At 45.2% G+C, this 20,704-nt stretch overlaps 1 protein-coding gene across 1 annotated transcript in view; it reads right to left on the bottom strand.

Moving 5' to 3' along the window:
• The window catches only part of JAG1 (jagged canonical Notch ligand 1), an 87,481-nt gene extending 67,478 nt beyond the window's left edge, over positions 1-20,003 (bottom strand). Inside the window, exons 1-2 of the mRNA XM_082252319.1 lie at positions 19,662-20,003; positions 17,195-17,500 (exon numbers count right to left, since the gene is read on the bottom strand). Coding sequence (XP_082108445.1) covers positions 17,195-17,500; positions 19,662-19,742 — 387 coding nt within the window. The 5' untranslated portion in view covers positions 19,743-20,003. The remainder of the gene's footprint in view (positions 1-17,194; positions 17,501-19,661) is intronic.
• Positions 20,004-20,704: the final 701 nt, after the last annotated feature.

The following is a 20,704-nucleotide window of genomic DNA, read 5'->3' as shown; positions in this document are numbered from 1 at the left end:
CCCCCCCTCATCTGGAAATTCTGTACAATAAATAATCTGGTTTACAAAAAGGTCCAAACTACTATTGTGCAATACCACAAATCATTCACTTAAGTCACATAGCAAGTCGGGTCAACTGCCATTTGTCATCCAAACGCGCATGTCAGGAAGGTCAGGTGGCTTCTCAGAGAAGCCGAGAACCGATGGAAACATGGGCTGGGGTGCCGACATCGCTGGATTCCAGGACAGGTAAGTGTCCCAATATTTAAAGTCAGCAGCTAGTGTATGTAGCTCCTGACCTCATTTTTGTCGGGTGGGCTGGAGAACCACATTTAGGCTACCTACAGATATAAGATGGTTATTGTCCAATGTGGTGATCTGCTGAGAGACCAAACATGGGGCAGAACTCATTCCCTCTTCTACACATTTGATGTGAATGGAGGAATCACTCCCGCTGAGGTCGGAAAGACCCAATAGATTGACTTCTGTACACTCACACCCAGCCCGCTGAACTGACCAAATTTTAATCCAATATGGCAGCCTTTAGGCCGAACCTTCCAGTTACATTTATCTTTCCCTCTGAATTCACCATGAATGTGGTGCCAGGTGGAGGGCTGCTCTGCTGGTGGGCTGTTGGATTTTCTACACAAGCCTAACTGCTTTCCTAGGTCTAAATGCAGCCATAGTCAAGGTTTTGTTTTCTGCTGAAACAAATGTTTAAGATTACATTGGCATCCATCACCTCCTGAGGTACTAATAGGGATGTCTCCAGGCGAGTCATCCGTGAGGGAAACCATGACTGGTTTGCTGCAGATGGGAAAACTCTGCACTGACCCTTTCCTCCATCTGGTCCCATAAAGATGCAGGAAAAAAAACTGCATTTGAAGTGGTTCTAAAGCATGGGTGCTCAACCGTGGCCCTACAGATGTTGCAGAACTACAAGTCCCATGAGGCTTTGCAAGGCTTACAGTTACAAACATGACTCCCAAAGGCTGAGGCATGATGGGACTTTCAGTTCCGCAACACAATTGGAGGGCCGCAGGTTGAGTATCCATGTTCTAAATCTGTAAGGTTTTTCACCTTAGGCACCTTTCACACAGGCGGACCGTTCAGATCCACCTGTCCGTTTTTTTGGCGGATCTGAACGGTCCCCCCATGCATTCCTATGGGCATCGGATGGCAGCGGAGACATGTCCGCTGACATCCGACTTGATCCGATACGTCAAATCTGGACGGATGGAAACCCTATTTTCCATCCGTCCAGCGGATCGGATGAGAACGGACCGACGGTCTGTTCCCATCCGATTTGCCCCATAGAGATGCATAGGGAACTGACAGCTGTGTCTCTGCACACAGCGCGGAGACACAGCTGTCATCCTTCTGCTCAGCGGGGGATCGGCGGCTCGATCCCCCGCTGAGAAAAGCGGAGTCCGTTTGACGGACATAGTGTGTGAAAGGAGCCTTAATGCATTCTATGCAAGGTGGTGAAAAACCTTCTCTGCTGCAGCTGCCCCTAGACCCCCCCCCCTCCTCAATCTTACCCGAGCACGAACCAATCCAGTGATGTACATGAGCGCAGAAGCTCCTGCCACTCTCTCCCTCATTTAACAGATTGATAACGGTGGGAGCAACTGCGTTTAATCAAATGCGGTGACACAAGAGCAGAGGGCGGGGCCCAGTCCTGCTGTCTGTCAATGGATGCATCAGCTGGACTCGGGAGTGAGCACACATGGGTGCCCCCAGGGTAAGAGGCTTTCTGTGGGGGCATCCTATGAAGGGAAGCCTGGAGCGCCAGCAAGGAGCCCCAGAAGAAGATTGTGGCCCCTCTGTGCAAAACCAATACACAGAGCAGGCAAGTATAGGCAGGTTTGTTATTTTTACAAAAATAAAGAACTAAAGCTTAAAACCACTTTAATATCTCCAGTACAGAAGCAGTAATGGCCATGTTAGGCAGCCCGCTGATGAGCCCGTTTTCTTTTTTTTTTCCCCCGTTCAAACAGCGGGTTGTACAACTACAGTGCCCATACATGGACCAAAAGTCAACCGATCCTGCTAAACTGGCCAAATTTTGATCCATGTATGGCCAACTTTAGAGGTACCCCACTGGTAGGCATAGCAGTGGTTGGGAAAATACATACAGGCCAGGCATTAGAAGGCATATCTGCTCAATATGCAAAGCCTGGGTTCATACGATTGCGATGCAGGAACCAGCGCAGGTTCCCGTATCGCATCTCCCTCGCAGGCAGTTGACACTGCCCTCTGTGAACTGCTGTGGGTGTAAATACAAAGTTTATGACATCCCCAGATATGTTCGCAGAACTGAATTTGGGCATGAATCAGATTGCATAGGTGCAAAAAAAAAAAAGTGCATTTTTGTGCGAATACAATGCGAGTTCAGCCATACAAACTGTATGGCTGAATTTGCATCGCACAGACATCGCATGTGATCTGCACAGTAATGCGATGTGAATCACATGCGATGTCTGTGTTCTCAATAGTGTGAACCCAGGATAACAGCACATTTACAGATGAACTATCCTACCAACACCTAACAAATGTACCTCCATTTTCTCCATCAACCCATCCCCCACGGCTATTGCCTTTTGTTTCACTTGACCCTCCCTTCTAGATTGTAAGCTCTAACGAGCAGGGCCATCTAATTCCTCCTGTTTTGAACTGTATCGTCTTCCCTCCTGCGCAAACTGTTGGCGCTCTTTAAATCCTGTATAATAATAAATATGAAAATGACACAAGCAAAGTACAACACACAGCATTAAAATGTAATTTCTAAATACATGCAACGTGGATATTCTTAATTTGATCCGGTATCAGCCACCTGCAGTCCCTGAACTCAGCTCTGGAGTATGAGAGGAAGTAGAAGCACAAGGAGCAAGTAGTTCATATGCTGACGAGAAGCACGCTGATAGACGGAAACAGCAGAGTGACATCAACCATTCACTGTGCTGCTTCTCCTTTCACTGCCCCGTCACAACCTGGGTGCGGGTCCAGGATAATGTGGGCTCAGAGGAAGTGGGTTGAATAATGCTTAGCATCAGACTGAGGAGGTCTATTGACAGAATAAAAGTAGAGCAGGAGGAAGTCCATGGACTGAAGGCGATTATATTGCAGCAAACGCTATTTTCGGGTGTTTTTATTGAGCTTTAACAGCTACTAATCAAAAGGTCACCCAAAATGTTCTGTGTCGACATATAGAAGTGATTTTACATTGAGGCCCCTTTCACACAGGCGGACCGTTCAGATCCGCCTGTCAGTTTTTCAGGAGGATCTGAACGGATGCCCCATGCATCTCTATGGGTCAGCGGATGTCAGTGGAGACATGTCTGCTGACACCCGCTGCCAAATCAAATCCGGACGGATGGAAACCCTATTTTCCATCCGTCAGGGGATCAGATCGGATGAGAACGGACAGGCGGTCTGTTCTCATCCGATTCCCCCATAGAAGACAGCGGGGACCTGACAGCTCCGTCTCTGAACACAGAGCGGAGACAGAGCTGCCATCCGCCTGCTCAGCGGATCGATCGCCCGCTGAGATAAACTGAGTCCGCCGACAGAGTGGACAGTGTGAAAGGGGCCTAAAAGCTGAATATAAGCAATTCAGATTTATTCGATACATGTCCAACATTGCCACTAAGGCTCGATTCACACCTATGCAGTTTGCCTCTGATAGTTTCTGCAGTGCTTTTTTGCACACGCGACTCACTGACCCTTTCCGAAAACGCAGTGGCTGGAAAAAAATAAATAAAAAAAAAGGATAGATGTGAATGTGTCCAATAGGAAACAATGTTACATGAACTGTAGTTCACCAAAAAAAACACATAAGTGTGAACCAGGCCTAATGGAGAGCCCCGTCCTGTGAACTGGGAGGAACGGGTCCAACTCTTCGGTCAGCTGTGCATCAATTCCCATAATCAGACTCTCGCTTATCTGTCCAACTGGGAAAGGTCAGGAGGTTTTAGCACATCAATTCCCAACGTAAACTCAAGAGATCTGTGGAATGCAAATACAATTCATCACCATTTTTATAAGTGATGTATTAAATACAATAACTTTACCCAGTCACTGCGGCTGGAAACACCAGAGGTAGCCTGGCCTAATCCATCTGGAAGGCTTCATTTGTGAACACACACTTCTTTCTCATAAAAAAGAGAAAAGAGCCACCAATTTATATACAACAGGACAAGTTTACTCAGCATGTGAAAACTTTTCATGGCAGTGTGTGACAATGGGACAAAGACTTGCAAACCACAAGCCAGCGCGGTAATGAGGGTCATGCACTGAAAGGTTTGGCAGGAGCAGTGAGCTTGTGGTTCTCCGGTTAGGCTACAGCTCCCGGCATGCTTTGCGAACACATACAATGGGAGTTGTAGCTTTACATGAGTGGGAACCTGCCTTACACAGTGCGACCAGTGATACAAGAGACTGCCGGACTACAAGTCTCAGCATGGCATAGGGTCATTTGCAATAGCCAAATTCTAGTTTCGTTTCAGAGCTGCCAATAGACTGAATCCTGGAATCCAGATAGAGATTGGAAAATATTTGCAGCACTTGAACAGAATAAAATAAATAAATAGAAAAAGACGTTTAATCAATCCACTGCGATCCATTGGGACTTTATTATAACTAGAGGGTGAATTTTTCTACAAAAAAAAAAAAAAGTCTTAAAAAAAATTTTTCAAATCTACAGCGACAGCTGTGGGAAGACTTCAATACCAAAATCCCCTGCAAGGCTTGGTTCACACCGATGCATTTTGTTGTGCTTTCTGCAGAGTTCATTTAACATGGTTTCCTATGGGACACGCTATCTATACTTCTTTCAGCCACCGCATTTTTGGAAAGGGTCAAGGACTTTTTAAATGCCAAAGGGTGCTTTTTTTGGTTCTTTAGCCCTCAATGGGGGAAGCTGCAGAAATGCACATAGGGCGTTTTTGCTGAGATTTTGCCGTGATTTGAGTTTTTGAATCTGTGCAGCAACAAATTGTCAAAAAAAAAAAATGCAAAACGCGTGTGCAAAAAGCACTGCAGAAACCTATCAAAAGCAAACTGCATAGGTGAGAACCAAATCTAGCGTTAGGGTCTCACTAATGCCATGCGGGAAATGCCATGATCCGTGTGCATTTTCTGCAACGCATTTCAATTGCATTGCCCTTGCGATCCACAGCAGGTGTCACTGCAATCTTAAGGAAACCCCAAACGCATGTGCGTTTGCTGGCACTGGACCGCAAGGTGCAAAACGACAGAATTGCTGCATGCACGTCTAGTGCAATGAGAGCTATTCAAAATGAATGGGCTCAAATCGCACCACACTAAATCTCATGTGACTTCAATAGGAATGCGTTGCAGTTCATAGTGTGAACTGAGCCTAAAGCTCATGCATTCTACCATCTTACAATCAGATTCTAAGGTAGCTGATGGATTTCTCCCCCAACCCCCCCCCCCCTTACTTTCCTTCAAACACTGGGTCTAACACAAAAAAAAAAAAAAAAAAAAAAAAAAAAAAAAAAAAAAAGCAGATTCTATTTTTTTCATCTACACATTTGCGGTGGATAGGGGAAATCTTCTGCCTGTGGCATTGTATTCTGGCAGCAGGGATGCTTCCCTACCATCAGAATACACTGATCAGTGCTGCCGGCTATAGGAGAAACCCAACAGGCTGGTTGTGCAGAAGTTAATAGATCAACTCCTGTACAGCAAGGTTGTATGTATGACCAGCTTTAGTAAACTTTTTAATCCAATATATCAGGTTCACACCAGATGCAGTCCAGTGCATTTTTCATCTGCATCAAAAAGGCATGCATAGTGCTTTCCATGTATTCCAATGGCTCCTAGTTTATTCCAGTGCAGCAAGTCACGGTGCAGTCAAAAATGCAGCATGTTCTACTTTTGTTTTTTCTGTATGGAACACAGCAAAAACACATCAAAACGCAAATGTGCTAAAAACGAGACAAATGAAAAAAAAAATTAAACGCAAAAGAACACAACAGAACGCATTAAAAGGCACATGTAGATCACAGAGTATGTGGTGTGCACTGGCCCAAAGTTTTGTGCCACTTCAGTTAAATCAACTCATGAATAGTTAATGACCGCCAGGAAACACTCCACTAGCCAAGTCAGATAGACCACTCAATGGTTTTATCTAGGCCACTACATTCAGATTCAGGGAGCCTCTACATAGGACTATAGAGCATCCACCATGACCCACACTGATCGGTGCAATATGCTTTGCTCTGGATATTTTCTGACTTTTGACTGCAAACATCTGCAGTTTTACCAAACTCATTATGCATGTTTATTGGCCAAGCTCAGGAGACTAATATTAAAAAAGGTATGGTATGAGTAGCAGCAGAGTGTGTTGTACCTCTTGGCATGGGTCATGTTGGAAAACCTCTTCTAACAAGCCATGTAACGTTCCTCCACTAGAGAAAATCAGCAAAACGTCAGTAGGCTAAGATGAGAATACCCGAGTTGCAAACTTGTCGGCACGGGACTTGGCATACACCGGACACCAGAGTGCCAGAAACGAGAAGTCATCATTATCCCAGTCGGCCTGGTTCCCTGCAACTACATCTGGATGAGAAACAGCCGTGGCTTGCAGAACATTCCTCCAGATTTCAAAGTTTACATGTTTTTTGGAAAACTGACTGGGGCATGCCATTGAACAGAACGCAAAGACCTGGCCTCCAGCAGGCATCCTCTCTATCAAACAGGAAAAAAAAAAAAACGAAGATTCGGCCCTAATGGAGTGATTGTGGGAAGATAGAAGCTCTGTCTGATAAGATTTCAGCAAAGGAATCAAAGAGAAAGCCTTTGGCTATTTGATAAGAGTTTCCCCCAGAAAGGTCAGACCAAGTCTCAATGACTAAAGGCACTTCCAGTGCTTAAAAACGTTCAGTTCTGGATACAGGGAGGGAGGGTTACACCCCGTGGGGTTTTTAATCTTTGTATATGCCCCCTGCTGGGGAGATTTACTCTTGCTACTTGTCCTGGCAATCAGTTTCAGGTACATGACATGAGATAGGAAATAAAATGTTTGCGTTCTTACAGGAAAGGGAGGGGGGGGGGGGTCTAATTTTTCAATGACATACTGTCTAAAGCCTGGTACACATGGGCCGAATATGGTCGGCCCGTGGGTATGGCAGCCGGCTTCTGTCGGATGTGCATGCTGGAAAACCAGCAGCCAACTGTCTCCCAATCAGCGATCTGGGCCAATGGCTGAGAGCGCTGTGTGGAGTGTTCTGGCAGGGCATCCCCCTGTCAGAACAACAGCTCACCAGGGGAGATAGCTGTATGAACACCGGATTGGTAATACAGCTGCTCCGACCGGAGCGGTTCGTTATTTTTTAGGGTTGAACGAAAACGAATGGTGCGTATTAGGCTTTAAGTCGGCCATAGATCGAGCGATTTTGCAGGGAAGAATCCCTTCTGTGGAGCCATTGTGTTCTCCTGTAGGGGTGAGGGCAGGGGAATCCGTCCCCGTCAGGAGAACACAGTGATTACTGCTAGCAGCTATAGCAGCCACTACCAATAATCACATGTATCCAAGTTGATCGATGAATCAACTTGGGGACATTCACCCTGCCCATACATGGCTCAAAATTAGACTGTCTATGGCCGGTTTAAGGCTCACCATACAGGTTACATTCTGAGGATTGTACAATCTTTTCCATCTACCAACAACTATGTACTACAAGGACCTGTCTGACTTACGCACATTTGGTTGGATAAGCTAGGTTCTCATTTTACATAGTTTTGGTAAATCTAAAAGTTGATTGTATGGTCAGAATGTAACCTTAAAAGGGGTTTCCCCTCATTTTGGAGAGTTTCCTTCTTGTGCATGCATTACCTGGCACAAGGCCTTCTAATCTATGGAGACAGACCTATCCAACGGTATGACAGTCCTGGAAGTATGTTCCCTGACATTTCAGTAGAACTGCCCTTCATAGGATCACTCCAATTCCACGGTGTGCCTTGGGTTAAATAAACCTAACCCTTGAATTCTGCATACCAGAGCAGTGTCCATCAATCTTAGCCTACAAACCATCAGGCAGCCAAAAAAAATAAAAATATGACTAAGAAGCAAGCCAACATATAACGATACACATGATATGATGCAAAGAGTGATTGAAGATCTACAAAACGTGGGAAAGGAGACATGAAGGATGGCCATAGGAATCCTATCTTTATTTTATTCCTCCACTAGCAAAACTGTGCAGAAACAAAAATGAAAGTTCAATGTCTGGGTGGTGCAGGCAACAGTATTTCATTCAGACACACCAACGAATGAGGCCATGCACTAGTTTACAGCAACCAATTTTTTTCTATTTAAACTTATGCCAAGTGGTCTGAAGGCTAGTCTTTTTGAGTTGTGAGTGCTTTATATTTTCCACAGCCAACCCTTATGACTCCATGAATTATTTGATCTGCAGCCTCAAGGTATACCTATGATATCAGCTTGCTACAACAATCATGTCAATGAAGAGACTGGACCAACTTCATCTGAAATCGGTCAATTTTATTCAAAATGTAAAATTCCTAGTTTATTAAGTTGTTCTCTGTCAAATGATCCCTTACACATAAAAGATTGTAAGTTTTGTGGAAGAATGTCAGCTCCAAAGACCAGGACAGTATATCGAACAAGCTCTGCTTGGGTTGCAGGCTATAGAACAGCCCGTCATTCTCAACTTGGAGATCCTAAGGTTCATCCAGAGGTTGGTTGGGGCTCCTTGACCTGTGGCTGATTCCGCTTCCATCCAGTGGCACTTTTCCACTGCATGGAACCGAACGGTTCAGCTCGCTTTTCCACTGCTGGTACCGCATGGTACGGTGTAGGAACGGTTCGGTACAGTGGCACGGTGGCGCTTTTCCACTGCATAGAACCGAACGGTACGGCTCTCAAAAACAGTACCATCTCGATTGTGGTTCCAAGAGGTACCATATCCCACAATCCTTTGCATGTAGTCACTACTAGCCACTGATTAGTCAGAGAATCGTTGTTATCCCACCCACTTAACTTTAGTACTACTTTAGTGGAAAAGCAAACCATACCGTACCGTACTGAACCGTTCCAACACCGTACCATGCGGTACCAGCAGTGGAAAAGCAAACCGGGCTAAGCAGGGCCGAGTAGAGCCGAGCCGGTACTTGCAGTGGAAAAAGTGCCATAATAGGCCTCCAAATCCACTGGGCCAACAGCCTGGTGCAAAACCAGCAGAATGACCCAATTATCTTTTTGCTGTCTGTAAAGGAGGCATTCTTCCTACTGACCACCAATCTAGGAGGTATTTACCTCACTGACCCACAAATAATTGGGTTTAATACATGTTCCGAGGCCTAAAATTTAATTTAGGGTTCCCTATAGGGTAAAGGTTGAGAAAGGCTGCAATAGGAGGTGAGCCTGTCTAGTCAAGGCCCTATGTAACTATAGTGTCTAAATATAGCCAATAAAGTTATTAAGAGTATTATTATACATATGGATACTTAACATTTGGGAAAAATAAATAAATCCAACCCCACAAAACACACACATGCCTCCACATTTTTAATGACATTAAGGAAAATCCAGTATATTCACACAGCAGCTGGATTGCACAATGTCAAAATGCAAACCCCACCACAATTTTACTGCTTTTTATAATTTAATTTTAATTTAATAGTTTTCCAAGCCTGCATCCAAGACAGCTCTCAGCTAAAAACTCCATTTTCTAAAAGGCCTGGTTACGCAACACCAATGTGTCATCCCACAACAATAAAACTCCAATAATAATTACACCAAATGGTGTCTTTAGCCTACAAAATAACACCACCAGTTTGTTAGACAGGATCATACACAAGGTAATTCTCTGGTTTTCATGTACCCGGAGAAGAAATCTGAAAATAAAATACAAGGCAGGGGGGAAACACCCTTGTCATATGTGTAGGCCTCTAAAGTCTCTCGGCAGCCTGAGAGACCTAAGCAATTGGATTAGCGGCACATACCACTATTAATTATAGGCCTAAGTAAATTCAATTACCCAAACCAAACACAAACATAATGCGGACACTAAAGTGATGTAATGTAGTTAGAATGAAGGAATAAATGGACAGAATCAGCTGCTTCCTCAAATGCAATGAATATACAGCGTGCGATGGCAGCATGCACACCGCTGGTAACCTAGCAACTTCAAACTAGGGGTCGACCAATATCATTTTTTCACGGCAGATACCGATTTTCTGGTCACCCTTCAGGCTGATATTAGGTGCCGATATTCTGCACATTTAAATCTTTTTTTTTTTTTTTTTTTTTTTTAACTGTCCTTCAAAATTTTTATTTTTATTTTTTAATCACCTTTGTGTCACAAGGAATGTAACCATCCCTTGTGATAGTAATAGACAATGACAGGTACTCTTTATGGAGGGATCTGCAGTCCCCTCCTCTGCACTTAAAAGCATTCAAAACACCAAGTTTGGCTGTTTTAAATGTGGAATAAATTTGGCGCCTTTAAGGCTCCAGTACCCTGAAGTGATGTCATGCTTCCAGGTTTTTACATCGGAGACCTGATCAGAGCCGAACGCGGCTTTGTTGGGTAATGCCTCTATAGCTGCAGGCATCACTCCGGTAAAACCACTTGAAGAAATATTGGTTGTATCGGCTCGTTTGTGATCAATACTAAAAAAAAAAAAAAAAGTGAATATCGGCCTCCGGTTACCGACCCCACCAATAAAATCGGTCAATCCCCACTTCTAACCAGTGCCTTCAAATTTACACTGTATTTTGAATACTAACTAACCAAAGGCAACAAGAGAAGTCCGCTATCCAATTCTTGATTTGAGCATGGTATAGGAACACCAAACACTGAGTCAGTGCAGGCCCAGCATCAACAATAGCCGGCCCAGCGTCAACAATAGCCGCTACAAGGCACAGAAAAGCATTGTGTCAGGTCTATAGTGCACCTAAATTCACACATCTGCTACTACAATCGAACCCTTTCATCAGCTGTGTATGGTCACCTATGACAACAGATCAGAAATCAGCCTTCAGCTTCAGACCAGGGACAAAAACTGGCCCCTTCCATAAAGACTGGGCCAACCAACCTGAGTTACGGCCCTTTCCCACTGCTCTGTAGCAAAATCTCAGTAAAAAAAAAGGCATGAGGTTTTTCCTGCAATTTTGCGGTGTTTCACATGCGTTTTCAGTTTGCCTGCACCTGGGAAAAAATGGACATGCGACTCAAAACGAGCTGCGTTTTTGTGCGGTTTTCAAAACTGCACCAAAGATACAACGCACCCATAGTGCATACAACGCACCCATAGTGCAAAGGTGTGAAGAGTCCCATAGTATTTAAAAAGGGAAACATTTTTCCGGAAAAGGTAGAAACCATTAAGTACTGTCAGTGATACTGCTGGGAACTATGAAGGGGACACACCCGAAAGCTTGTACAAAAAAAAAAAAAAAAAAAAACACGTACAGTACTCAATTGTTTCTGTCATATGTGCACTAAATACGGCTACAATCACCTCATACAAGGTAAAAATGCAGGGAGGAAAACAAAAAAAAGGATACGGGCCCTTAGGCCTCAAGCCCACTGGATGTTTGCACGCTCCCCTATTTTCTCCTAGCAGTAGCTTTTGCCAGAAGAAAAAAAAAATGCCAAGCACTTGTAAACACATGTAGGCATAAAATCATTTAATTGGCTAGAAAAATAACTTATTCTGTCCACTGAAATTAATTAACGCTCAAGCACCAAATGTGTTTAGCATTAACATGTGTTAAGACCCATCAAGCATTTTTTCTGCCAAAATGCCGCTGCTCCTGGGCGCGCTGGCAGTGGATATTATCTGCCTCTAAATGCATGGGCACATAGACTAGCATGCAGGGAGTGAAGGCAGGAAAAAAAAAAACAAAAAAAAAAAAAAACACAACACATCCTTTAAGGCTCAGTTCACACTGCTGCGACACCAAAGTCGTGCGACTTGTGATTTCACATTGAGGCAACACAGTAGCCAAGTGGTTTGCACTTCTGCCTAGCACTAGGGTTGTTGGTTCGAAGCCCAACCATGGCACTACCGGCCTGGAGTCTGTATGCTCTCCCTGTGCGGGTTTCCTCTGGGAATATCGGTTTCCTCCCACACTCCAAATACATGCTGGTAGGTTAATTGGTTCCTGTCTAAAATTGGCCTATGTATGAACACGAGTAGAGGCCTTAGAGATTGTAAGCTCCTTGAGGGCAGGGACTGACGTGGATATATATGTGTGTAAAGCACTGAGTTATTTGACGGTGCTATACAAGTATCTGAAATAAACAAATTGTAGGTCTATAGCACTCAAGTTGCAGAAAAGTGGTGCAGGAACTTTTTTTTTTATCATTGCGACTCAAGTCACATTGATTAGGTTGGCATCCATTGAACTGAATGTGTTTTGACTGGTCATGCGACTGTTCGCATAACTTTCAGCAGTTGCAGCCACTTTAATAACATCCAGTGTTGTATGAGGCCTTGGGCTTAGATTCTGTAACCTCAAGTTTTACTCTTTAGGCTGGCCATACATGTTCAATTTTCCTTTTTAGATTTGCCTAAGGTCCCTTTCACAGGCGGACCGGTCAGATCAGTCTGTCAGTTTTTTGGCGGATCTGAACGGTCACCCCATGCATCTCTATGGGACATCGGATGTCAGCGGAGACATGTCCGCTGACATCCGATCCGTTATATCTGGAGGGATGGAAACCCTATTTTCCATCGGTCCAACGGACCGGATGAGAATGGACAGATGGTCCATTCCCATCCGATTCCCCCATAGAGATGCATGGGGACCTGACAGCTGTGTCTCTGCAGAGACACAGTTGTCATCCTCCTGCTCAGCGGGGGATTGGTGGATCGATCCCCCGCTGAAAAAAAAAAAAAAAAAAAAAAAACGGACTCCATCTGACGGACTCCAAGTGTGAAAGGGCCCTTAAACTATGTAGTACAAGGGCCTGCCTACAATTGAAACTGGTTTAGTTTAGGAAAATTGTACAAGGAAACTGAACATGTATGGCTGGCCTTAAACACTTCATCTACATGGCTTAACCTGAACCACCTTGGCAAACCTTCTATTAAGTAGATGTATAATGGAGCATATACAGGCAAACAAGGAAATTAAAAATAAATAAATAAGATCCATAAATGTCCCATAGGTAGCCAGCATAAGGAAAGCCTATTCCCAATTCCTAGGTGTACGCCATTGTCCATTGAACTATGCTGTTAAAAAACAAGGAGTCACATGACCAACCAGAATTCTTGCTCATCATCATGCTTAGGCACATTTACATGAATTGACCACAATCCAAAATGCTGCTGTTTCATAAACTGAAATCAAAATGCAGACCATGTATGTTACAATGATCGAGCGCCCCCTATTGGTGAAAAATAGCGAAGATAAGTTCTTCATAACAGATAACCTTTGAAACAAATGAAAAACTATTATGGGAGCATAAATGAGTCCACTGTAAAGAAAGTTTCAAACAAAAACCGCCAACGTCAGCACAAGGCAACGTTGTGTTGTGTCCTGCCTCTTGCTAGATAAGGAAACCATAGTGCTTCATAAATCTATAACTCAGACATTATTACAAGTGTGTTCAGGATCAAACACCTGAGTTTATTTCCTCAGGTTAGTAGGCAAACATCCGAAGCAGCCCGTCCTTCAAAGCAAGACTGGGAAAGTGAAGTCAAATGGCACAACAATGGAGGCACTACATGCATTGGCAGTACTTCAAATACCGCAGATTTTTATAAAACCTTTTATCCCTTTGATGGTATATTTGATAACAGTTTTATCTCACTGCAAGCAAAAGCTGGCTCTCTCCACCAACAGAGGCTACTTGTGTGAACCACGGGATTGTGCCAGTAGCGCTTTAAATAACGAAAACTAGAAATTAAATTATTACTGGGACTGCAGCATAGGAAAGTAGGCTGATAGGAGAAGTAGTCCCAACACAAGGAAAAAGAGGAAAAAAAAAGTCTTCTGCATTCTTTTTATGAGTGTTATACGATCCACTTATAAATCAGACTGCCGAACACAAACTTCCAGGGAAACTGACAATATAGCAAGCCCAGCGTTGGAGATTGGCTCCATACTGGTCTGTGCTACAACAAGGGTGGCCTCATTACTTAAATAACTGCGGTCCCATTGGGCAACAACAAGGTTGAAAGCTTGAGACTGGAAACCACCACAACACAAAAGAGAACTGGCCTTTGAGCCAATTAAACTCCCTCAAGGTTAAGCATTGGATGCCCACACACAAGCAGGCACCATATCCAGTTAATTTGACGACGGGTGGGGGGTAACGCATTAGAAAACAATGCAATTAGATCTAAAAAAGTTCAAAACTCAACTGTTGGAACGACTTACTCGTCCGTTTAATGATGTTTGAGTATGGGAGATGAAACTATTAAAAATCTACTTTAAAAGGCAGTTAAGATGCCAAGATAGAGACTCGGCTGGCCCATATCAACTCAACGGTGGGCCAACGGCCAAAAGGGGAAATAAGGGTAAAAATGTATTCAATTAAAATATATTAAGGCTCAAAATTTGTTTTGAGTACACAACAATTGCAGTGTTTGCACGTCAGCCAAAACATATTCAAAGAACATGACAAGTAGTATTATTAAGTCAAGTGCAAACACATGTGATACTCAGCAGTGATCCACCTGAATAATCTCAGTGTAAACTTTTCCCAAGCTTAGACAAACCTCAAATACAAAACGATCTGTATACCAATTCTTGAGAAGTACTTCAAAGTACTAGTGAGGCCATCATAGTTGCCAACTTTATCTCTTCAATAGGACAGTCTGATTTTTAATATTTAAAAAAAAATGATAAACTGTGCCAAAAAGTCCTTCAGTGCCGGGTCACACTTGTGCGATGCGGGCTGCGAATATGCAGCCTGTTCCCGCATTGCAAACGCACATCTGGCAGTTCACACTGCCATATGCGATACACTGGGGGTGTCAAAAGTGCGATGTGACAGTTGCACAGGAACGGATCGCACAAGTGTGAACCGCTGTGCGATCCGATCCTGATGCGGCTGAAAAAAAATGCCTCATGTGCGACTTGTGCGGGTGCAGTGCGAATTTAGCCATACAAAGTGTATGGCTGAATTCGCACCGCACATCCAATCGCATGTAATGAAGGAGCAGTGCGCTCCAAATTACATGCGATCGCCGCACACGCTATAGTGTGAACCGGCACTACAGTCAACTGTCTATTATTGGAGGTTTGGACAAAATAAACATAAAAAAAAAAAAAAAAACAATATTATAATTTATATATTTTTTACAATACGTTAAAATTGCCTATTCGGTTATAGAATATGCCCAATGGTGTGAACACACGATTAGAATATCGCCCGATCATTCGACCAACGACTTTTGAAAAAGTTATTTGTCGGTCGAAAACGTTGCCAACATACACGGTCCGAATATCGCCCGACCGTTGCCCGCCGACCATCGAAACAGTGTTGGTGCGTGATGAGGTTATACAGATTTAAACTGAACGACCTCAACACCAACGTATGGAATATCGTTCTTTCGCAAACGAGACAGAATTTTTGTTAAATGGTATTTTTTGTTCTCAATATCGCTCATTGATGGCTGGACATTAACTTAGAGTAGAATATCGGCCGATTGCAAATTTTCAGCCGATTTTCTTATCGTATATTCCAGCCATTAGCATTGTACTTGAGGAGTTTAATCAGATCTAGCAGTGTCCCAGATCTAGCAGTGTCCCTGGAAATGAAGGCTTGCCCAGCCAATGTAGGCTGGAGGTCCAATGGATCCCTATGCAAGCAATTCATTTCTCCGACAAAGGCAGACAGGATTCTGGAATTGCTGCTTCACAGGGTAGGAAATGTCTCCGTAACAAAAAAAACAGCAATGATTAATCCAAGTGGCACTCCTTGATTTAGTGGAACTTGCTCACCCACCCTGCAACACCTGGCTGGGAGCGAAGGACACAGCTGGAGGGGAAGGGCAGGGCAACCGCTGGAACAGGGAGGGCGCTCGCAGATACGGTAGGTATTAGGATACAGTATTAAAAAAAAAAACCTTGTTCCTCCTGGACTCGTTCCAGGCCTGCCTCCGAAAGCATGCAAAAAAAAAAAAGAAATGGATAGCTTACCCAAGCAATAACAGTCTCCCCTGGGTTACTGAAGGCCAATTACCACCCAGGCTGGCTTCAGCTTAACAATTTAAACCACATGGAAGCCCACTTGTTCTTCACAGAAGGAAGCAGTGCAAATGAGCCATTGCAGATTTCATGTTGGCTACAGCTGTCAATCATCACGGCCCCCAGCCTAGGCAAAAGTGCCGTGCTAACAGGCAAGTGCATCTAACAAGGGTTATTCAGCTGCCAGGGTTAGGCGCTCAGCCCGTCATCCTATGAACCCGAGTTATTATAGCCGGGATCCTTCCTGGAACTGCAGGTAAGCAAATATAAACCATAGGAGGGAAGGGAGGGGGGGTCTGGACAACACGGCTCAGCCGGACGTCGCTGGAGAGGTTTAAAGGAGATTAATCTACTTCTGGCTTGTCACTTCTACTTGGCCACCAAACAACGAACTCCTGACCTTCTAATACATTGACAATAATAATGCATTTCACACCAGCATTCCTATATAGCGCACCTTTGCATCAACGCATGGTGACATAAGACACACATGCAGCACATTCTATGTGGCCAGGCACTCCTCCCCATCTCCTGGAGATCAGCCTACTACCCCACCACTGGTGAAGATCCCCGCTAGACTGGCAACCATTAACCCTTCACAGCAGCACTGACAGCTGATGCCTTCCCTACCTAAAGGAAGTCTGTGCCGAGACCAATACAGAAGCTGGAAAATGCTGGCTGCTTGGCTTTCAAGACTCCAACAGCTTCATAGTTGCTGCTTCAGCCAATCAAGCAACAGCAATTACATTTGATCAGCACAGGGTTCCTTTTAAACCTTATAACCCCCCCCCCCCCCCACACCCTTTGCCACCAAAAAGGATCTGCAACACTTCTGACCCTGTGTGTGCCATGGCATCCTTAGTGGTGCCTACATGGAGAAAAGTCCAACCTGGGATCCTGGAGGTTGCAGACCCATTTTGATGGCAAAATAAAGTATTCATAATGACTAGAAAAGCATAAAAGACTCAGAGTGGAGGATATAAAAAGAGAAAGTTTCAGCAAAGATCCCATGTGACTCACCGGCCAGGCAAAGCTGAAGGGCAGCACAATCCTGTTCTTGTCGCTGTTCCGGCTGTACTTCAGGCTGAAGGAATTGCCTCCTAGGACAGGGGTAGATCCAGAGCCGAAGCTGCACGCCCCTCCGGCCGATACCCTGGACTGGTACTCCTTTAGGCAAACTTTAAAGTAAGTGTCACATTCATCCCTGGTGCACTTTCTGTCCACGGTGTTCCGGCTGCCGTCGCAGCAATTCCCATTCAGCAATTCTCCATTGGGGTTCTGCATAGATAAGATTTCCAACTCGAACTGGCCCGACGCTACAGACACCTGTTATAGGGAGCAGAGAACACACCTATGAGCACCATGGCAAGCACTGCAAGAATTCCAACACTAGTGCCTGATATAGGGGCCCCTGACATCCCCATAGGGCCACACTGAACATACTATCCATCTACTATTACAGAGACTGCAGACATACAAGAGATGGTCAGAGACTATGGACACAATATACGAGTTAGTGGTACTACAGGAGATAATCAGACTATGGATATGCTGCAGGAGTTATTAGAGACTGCAGACAATCAAGACATGCCACATTGGATAGTCAGAGACTGCAGAAACACTAACTTGGTGGGAGACTATGAACATGCTATACAAGTTACAGCGGGCTACAGGAGAGGCTCAGCAGAGACTGCAGCCAGGCTACAGGAGAGGCTCAGAGACTGCAGACAATCAAGACATGCCACATTGGATAGTCAGACTGCAGAAACACTATGTTGGTGGGAGACTATGAACATGCTATACAAGTTACGGCAGGCTACAGGAGAGGCTCAGCAGAGACTGCATGCAGGCTACAGGAGAGGCTCAGCAGAGACTGCATGCAGGCTACAGGAGAGGCTCAGCAGAGACTGCATGCATAGTACAGGAGAGGCTCAGCAGAGACTGCAGGCATAGTACAGGAGAGGCACAGCAGAGACTGCAGGCATAGTACAGGAGAGGCTCAGCAGAGACTGCAGGCATAGTACAGGAGAGGCTCAGCAGAGACTGCAGGCATAGTACAGGAGAGGCTCAGCAGAGACTGCAGGCATAGTACAGGAGAGGCTCAGCAGAGACTGCAGGCATAGTACAGGAGAGGCTCAGCAGAGACTGCAGGCATAGTACAGGAGAGGCTCAGCAGAGACTGCAGGCATAGTACAGGAGAGGCTCAGCAGAGACTGCAGGCATAGTACAGGAGAGGCTCAGCAGAGACTGCAGGCATAGTACAGGAGAGGCTCAGCAGAGACTGCAGAAACACTAAGTTGGTGGGAGACTATGAACATGCTATACAAGTTACGGCAGGCTACAGGAGAGGCTCAGCAGAGACTGCACGCAGGCATAGTACAGGAGAGGCTCAGCAGAGACTGCACGCAGGCTCCAGGAGAAGCTTAGAGACTGCAGGCATAGTACAGGAATTGTTGGAAACCTAAGAACATGATATATGAATTATTGGAGACTGCAGATATCGCACAGAAGATGATCAGATGCAGCACACATACTAAAGAAGTTTTTGGGAGCCTAAGAACATAAAATATTATAAATATTGGAGACTGCAGGCAGGCTACAGGAGAGGGTCAGAGACTGCAGGCCAGGCATACTGAAGAAGTTACAAGACCATAACCATAATAAGTTATTGGAGTCTGCAGGCACACTACAGGAGATAATCAGAGACTATGGACATGCTGGAGGAATTATTGGAGACTGATGGCATGCAACAGGGGATAGTAGGAGACTGCAGACATACTAAAGAAGTTTCTGGGAGACTATGGGCAGGATACAGGATACAATCAGACTGCATACATGGTACAGGAGTGGTTAGGAGCCTAAGATCATGATATATGAATTATTGGAGACTTCAGGCACGCTACAGGAGACGGTCAGAGACCGGGATCACCCTTCAGGAGAAGGCTGAATTCACAAAGCTTTCCACATGCATATGGAGGTTTATTTTAGTCTACATGACTGTAAATGTGAAATCTGATTGGACTCATCTAATAGAAAAAAAAGTGAGACAAGTCTCCATATAGGAATGGTTTATCCTTGTGATGGGCGAGGAATACAGGAGAGTGTTAGAGAGGATATTGTAGAGGAGTATATATAGGGATATTGTAGGAGTATATATATATATATATATAGTGATATTGTAGGAGAGATCCATGATAAATGACAGATGAGAGGAAGGAGATCACAGATAAAGGACAGACATGTCACCATGTCAGGGTGTGGAAGAGATAAAGTAATAAATGTTTTCCTATCTGAGGGCCACACAGTGTGCAGGGACCCCCAACACCAGGGGGTGCAGCCAAAGCAGATCCATGGAAGAAGCATGCTCCCAGTGTGACAGCCTGCAGAGGTGATGCATGGTGGGGATCCTCTAGGAGGATGATGAGGAGTAGTAGATAGAAATGCCCGTATGTACTCCCGGTAGGTTCACACACACACACACACCTACCTTCACCCGCAGGCACAGCAAGACAAGGAGAAGCCTGAAGGCTGACCAGCCGGCGGACGGGGTTCTCCTCCGTAAGAGCATTGCCGTCCGTTCTTGTAGTCCCGGAGCCGCTGAGACGCCGATGATGGGAGAGCTGCGCTGTGCTCCTCCAGCATGCACGGTGCCCGCTCCTCCTCCTCCTCCTCCTCTTCTTTTATCCCCCTCTCCTCTCTTCTCCTCTATTATTGATCCTCAGCCTTTTCTTCTCTTTCCTGCAAATCAGCTGCAGCCCGTCCGATGAGACGAACAATGAGAGGCAGAGCGGAGAGCCCTCTGCGAGCACACTGACTCATTGCTTCATCTATCCACAGCGAGAGGGAGGAGCCGGGGGCGGGGAAACACTTCATATTCATGAGCCGGGGAGGGGATGATGGACCGCTGACCCCGCCCGCCTCCTCCCTTCCTCCTCCTGGATTGGAGGAGGGGAGGACAGGTAGGAAGTGAGGATTAGCTGGCAGCAGATGAGCCAGGTGCCAGTCACAACACGACGGGGAAATCACAGATCCTGGGGGCGGGGAGAGGACAGCACAGCATGTCCTATACATGGGGATCAACTCATCTACTGCACTAACCACCCCCAATGTCCTATACATGGGGATCAACTCATCTTCTAACATCTGTATTCTTACCACCCCCCCCAGCCCCCCCCATGTCCTATACATGGGGATCAACTCATCTTCTAACATCTGTATTCTTACCACCCCCCCCAGCCCCCCCCATGTCCTATACATGGGGATCAACTCATCTACTGCACTAACCACCCCCAATGTCCTATACATGGGGATCAACTCATCTTCTAACATCTGTATTCTTACCACCCCCCCCAGCCCCCCCCATGTCCTATACATGGGGATCAACTCATCTTCTAACATCTGTATTCTTACCACCCCCCCCAGCCCCCCCCATGTCCTATACATGGGGATCAACTCATCTTCTAACATCTGTATTCTTACCACCCCCCCCAGCCCCCCCCATGTCCTATACATGGGGATCAGCTCATCTAC

This window comes from Pelophylax lessonae (genome assembly GCF_965119305.1).
Source record: "Pelophylax lessonae genome assembly, chromosome: 3".
Classification (NCBI taxonomy): domain Eukaryota; kingdom Metazoa; phylum Chordata; class Amphibia; order Anura; family Ranidae; genus Pelophylax; species Pelophylax lessonae.
Note: the sequence above shows the minus strand (reverse complement) of the source record. Positions and strands in the feature narration are given on the sequence as shown.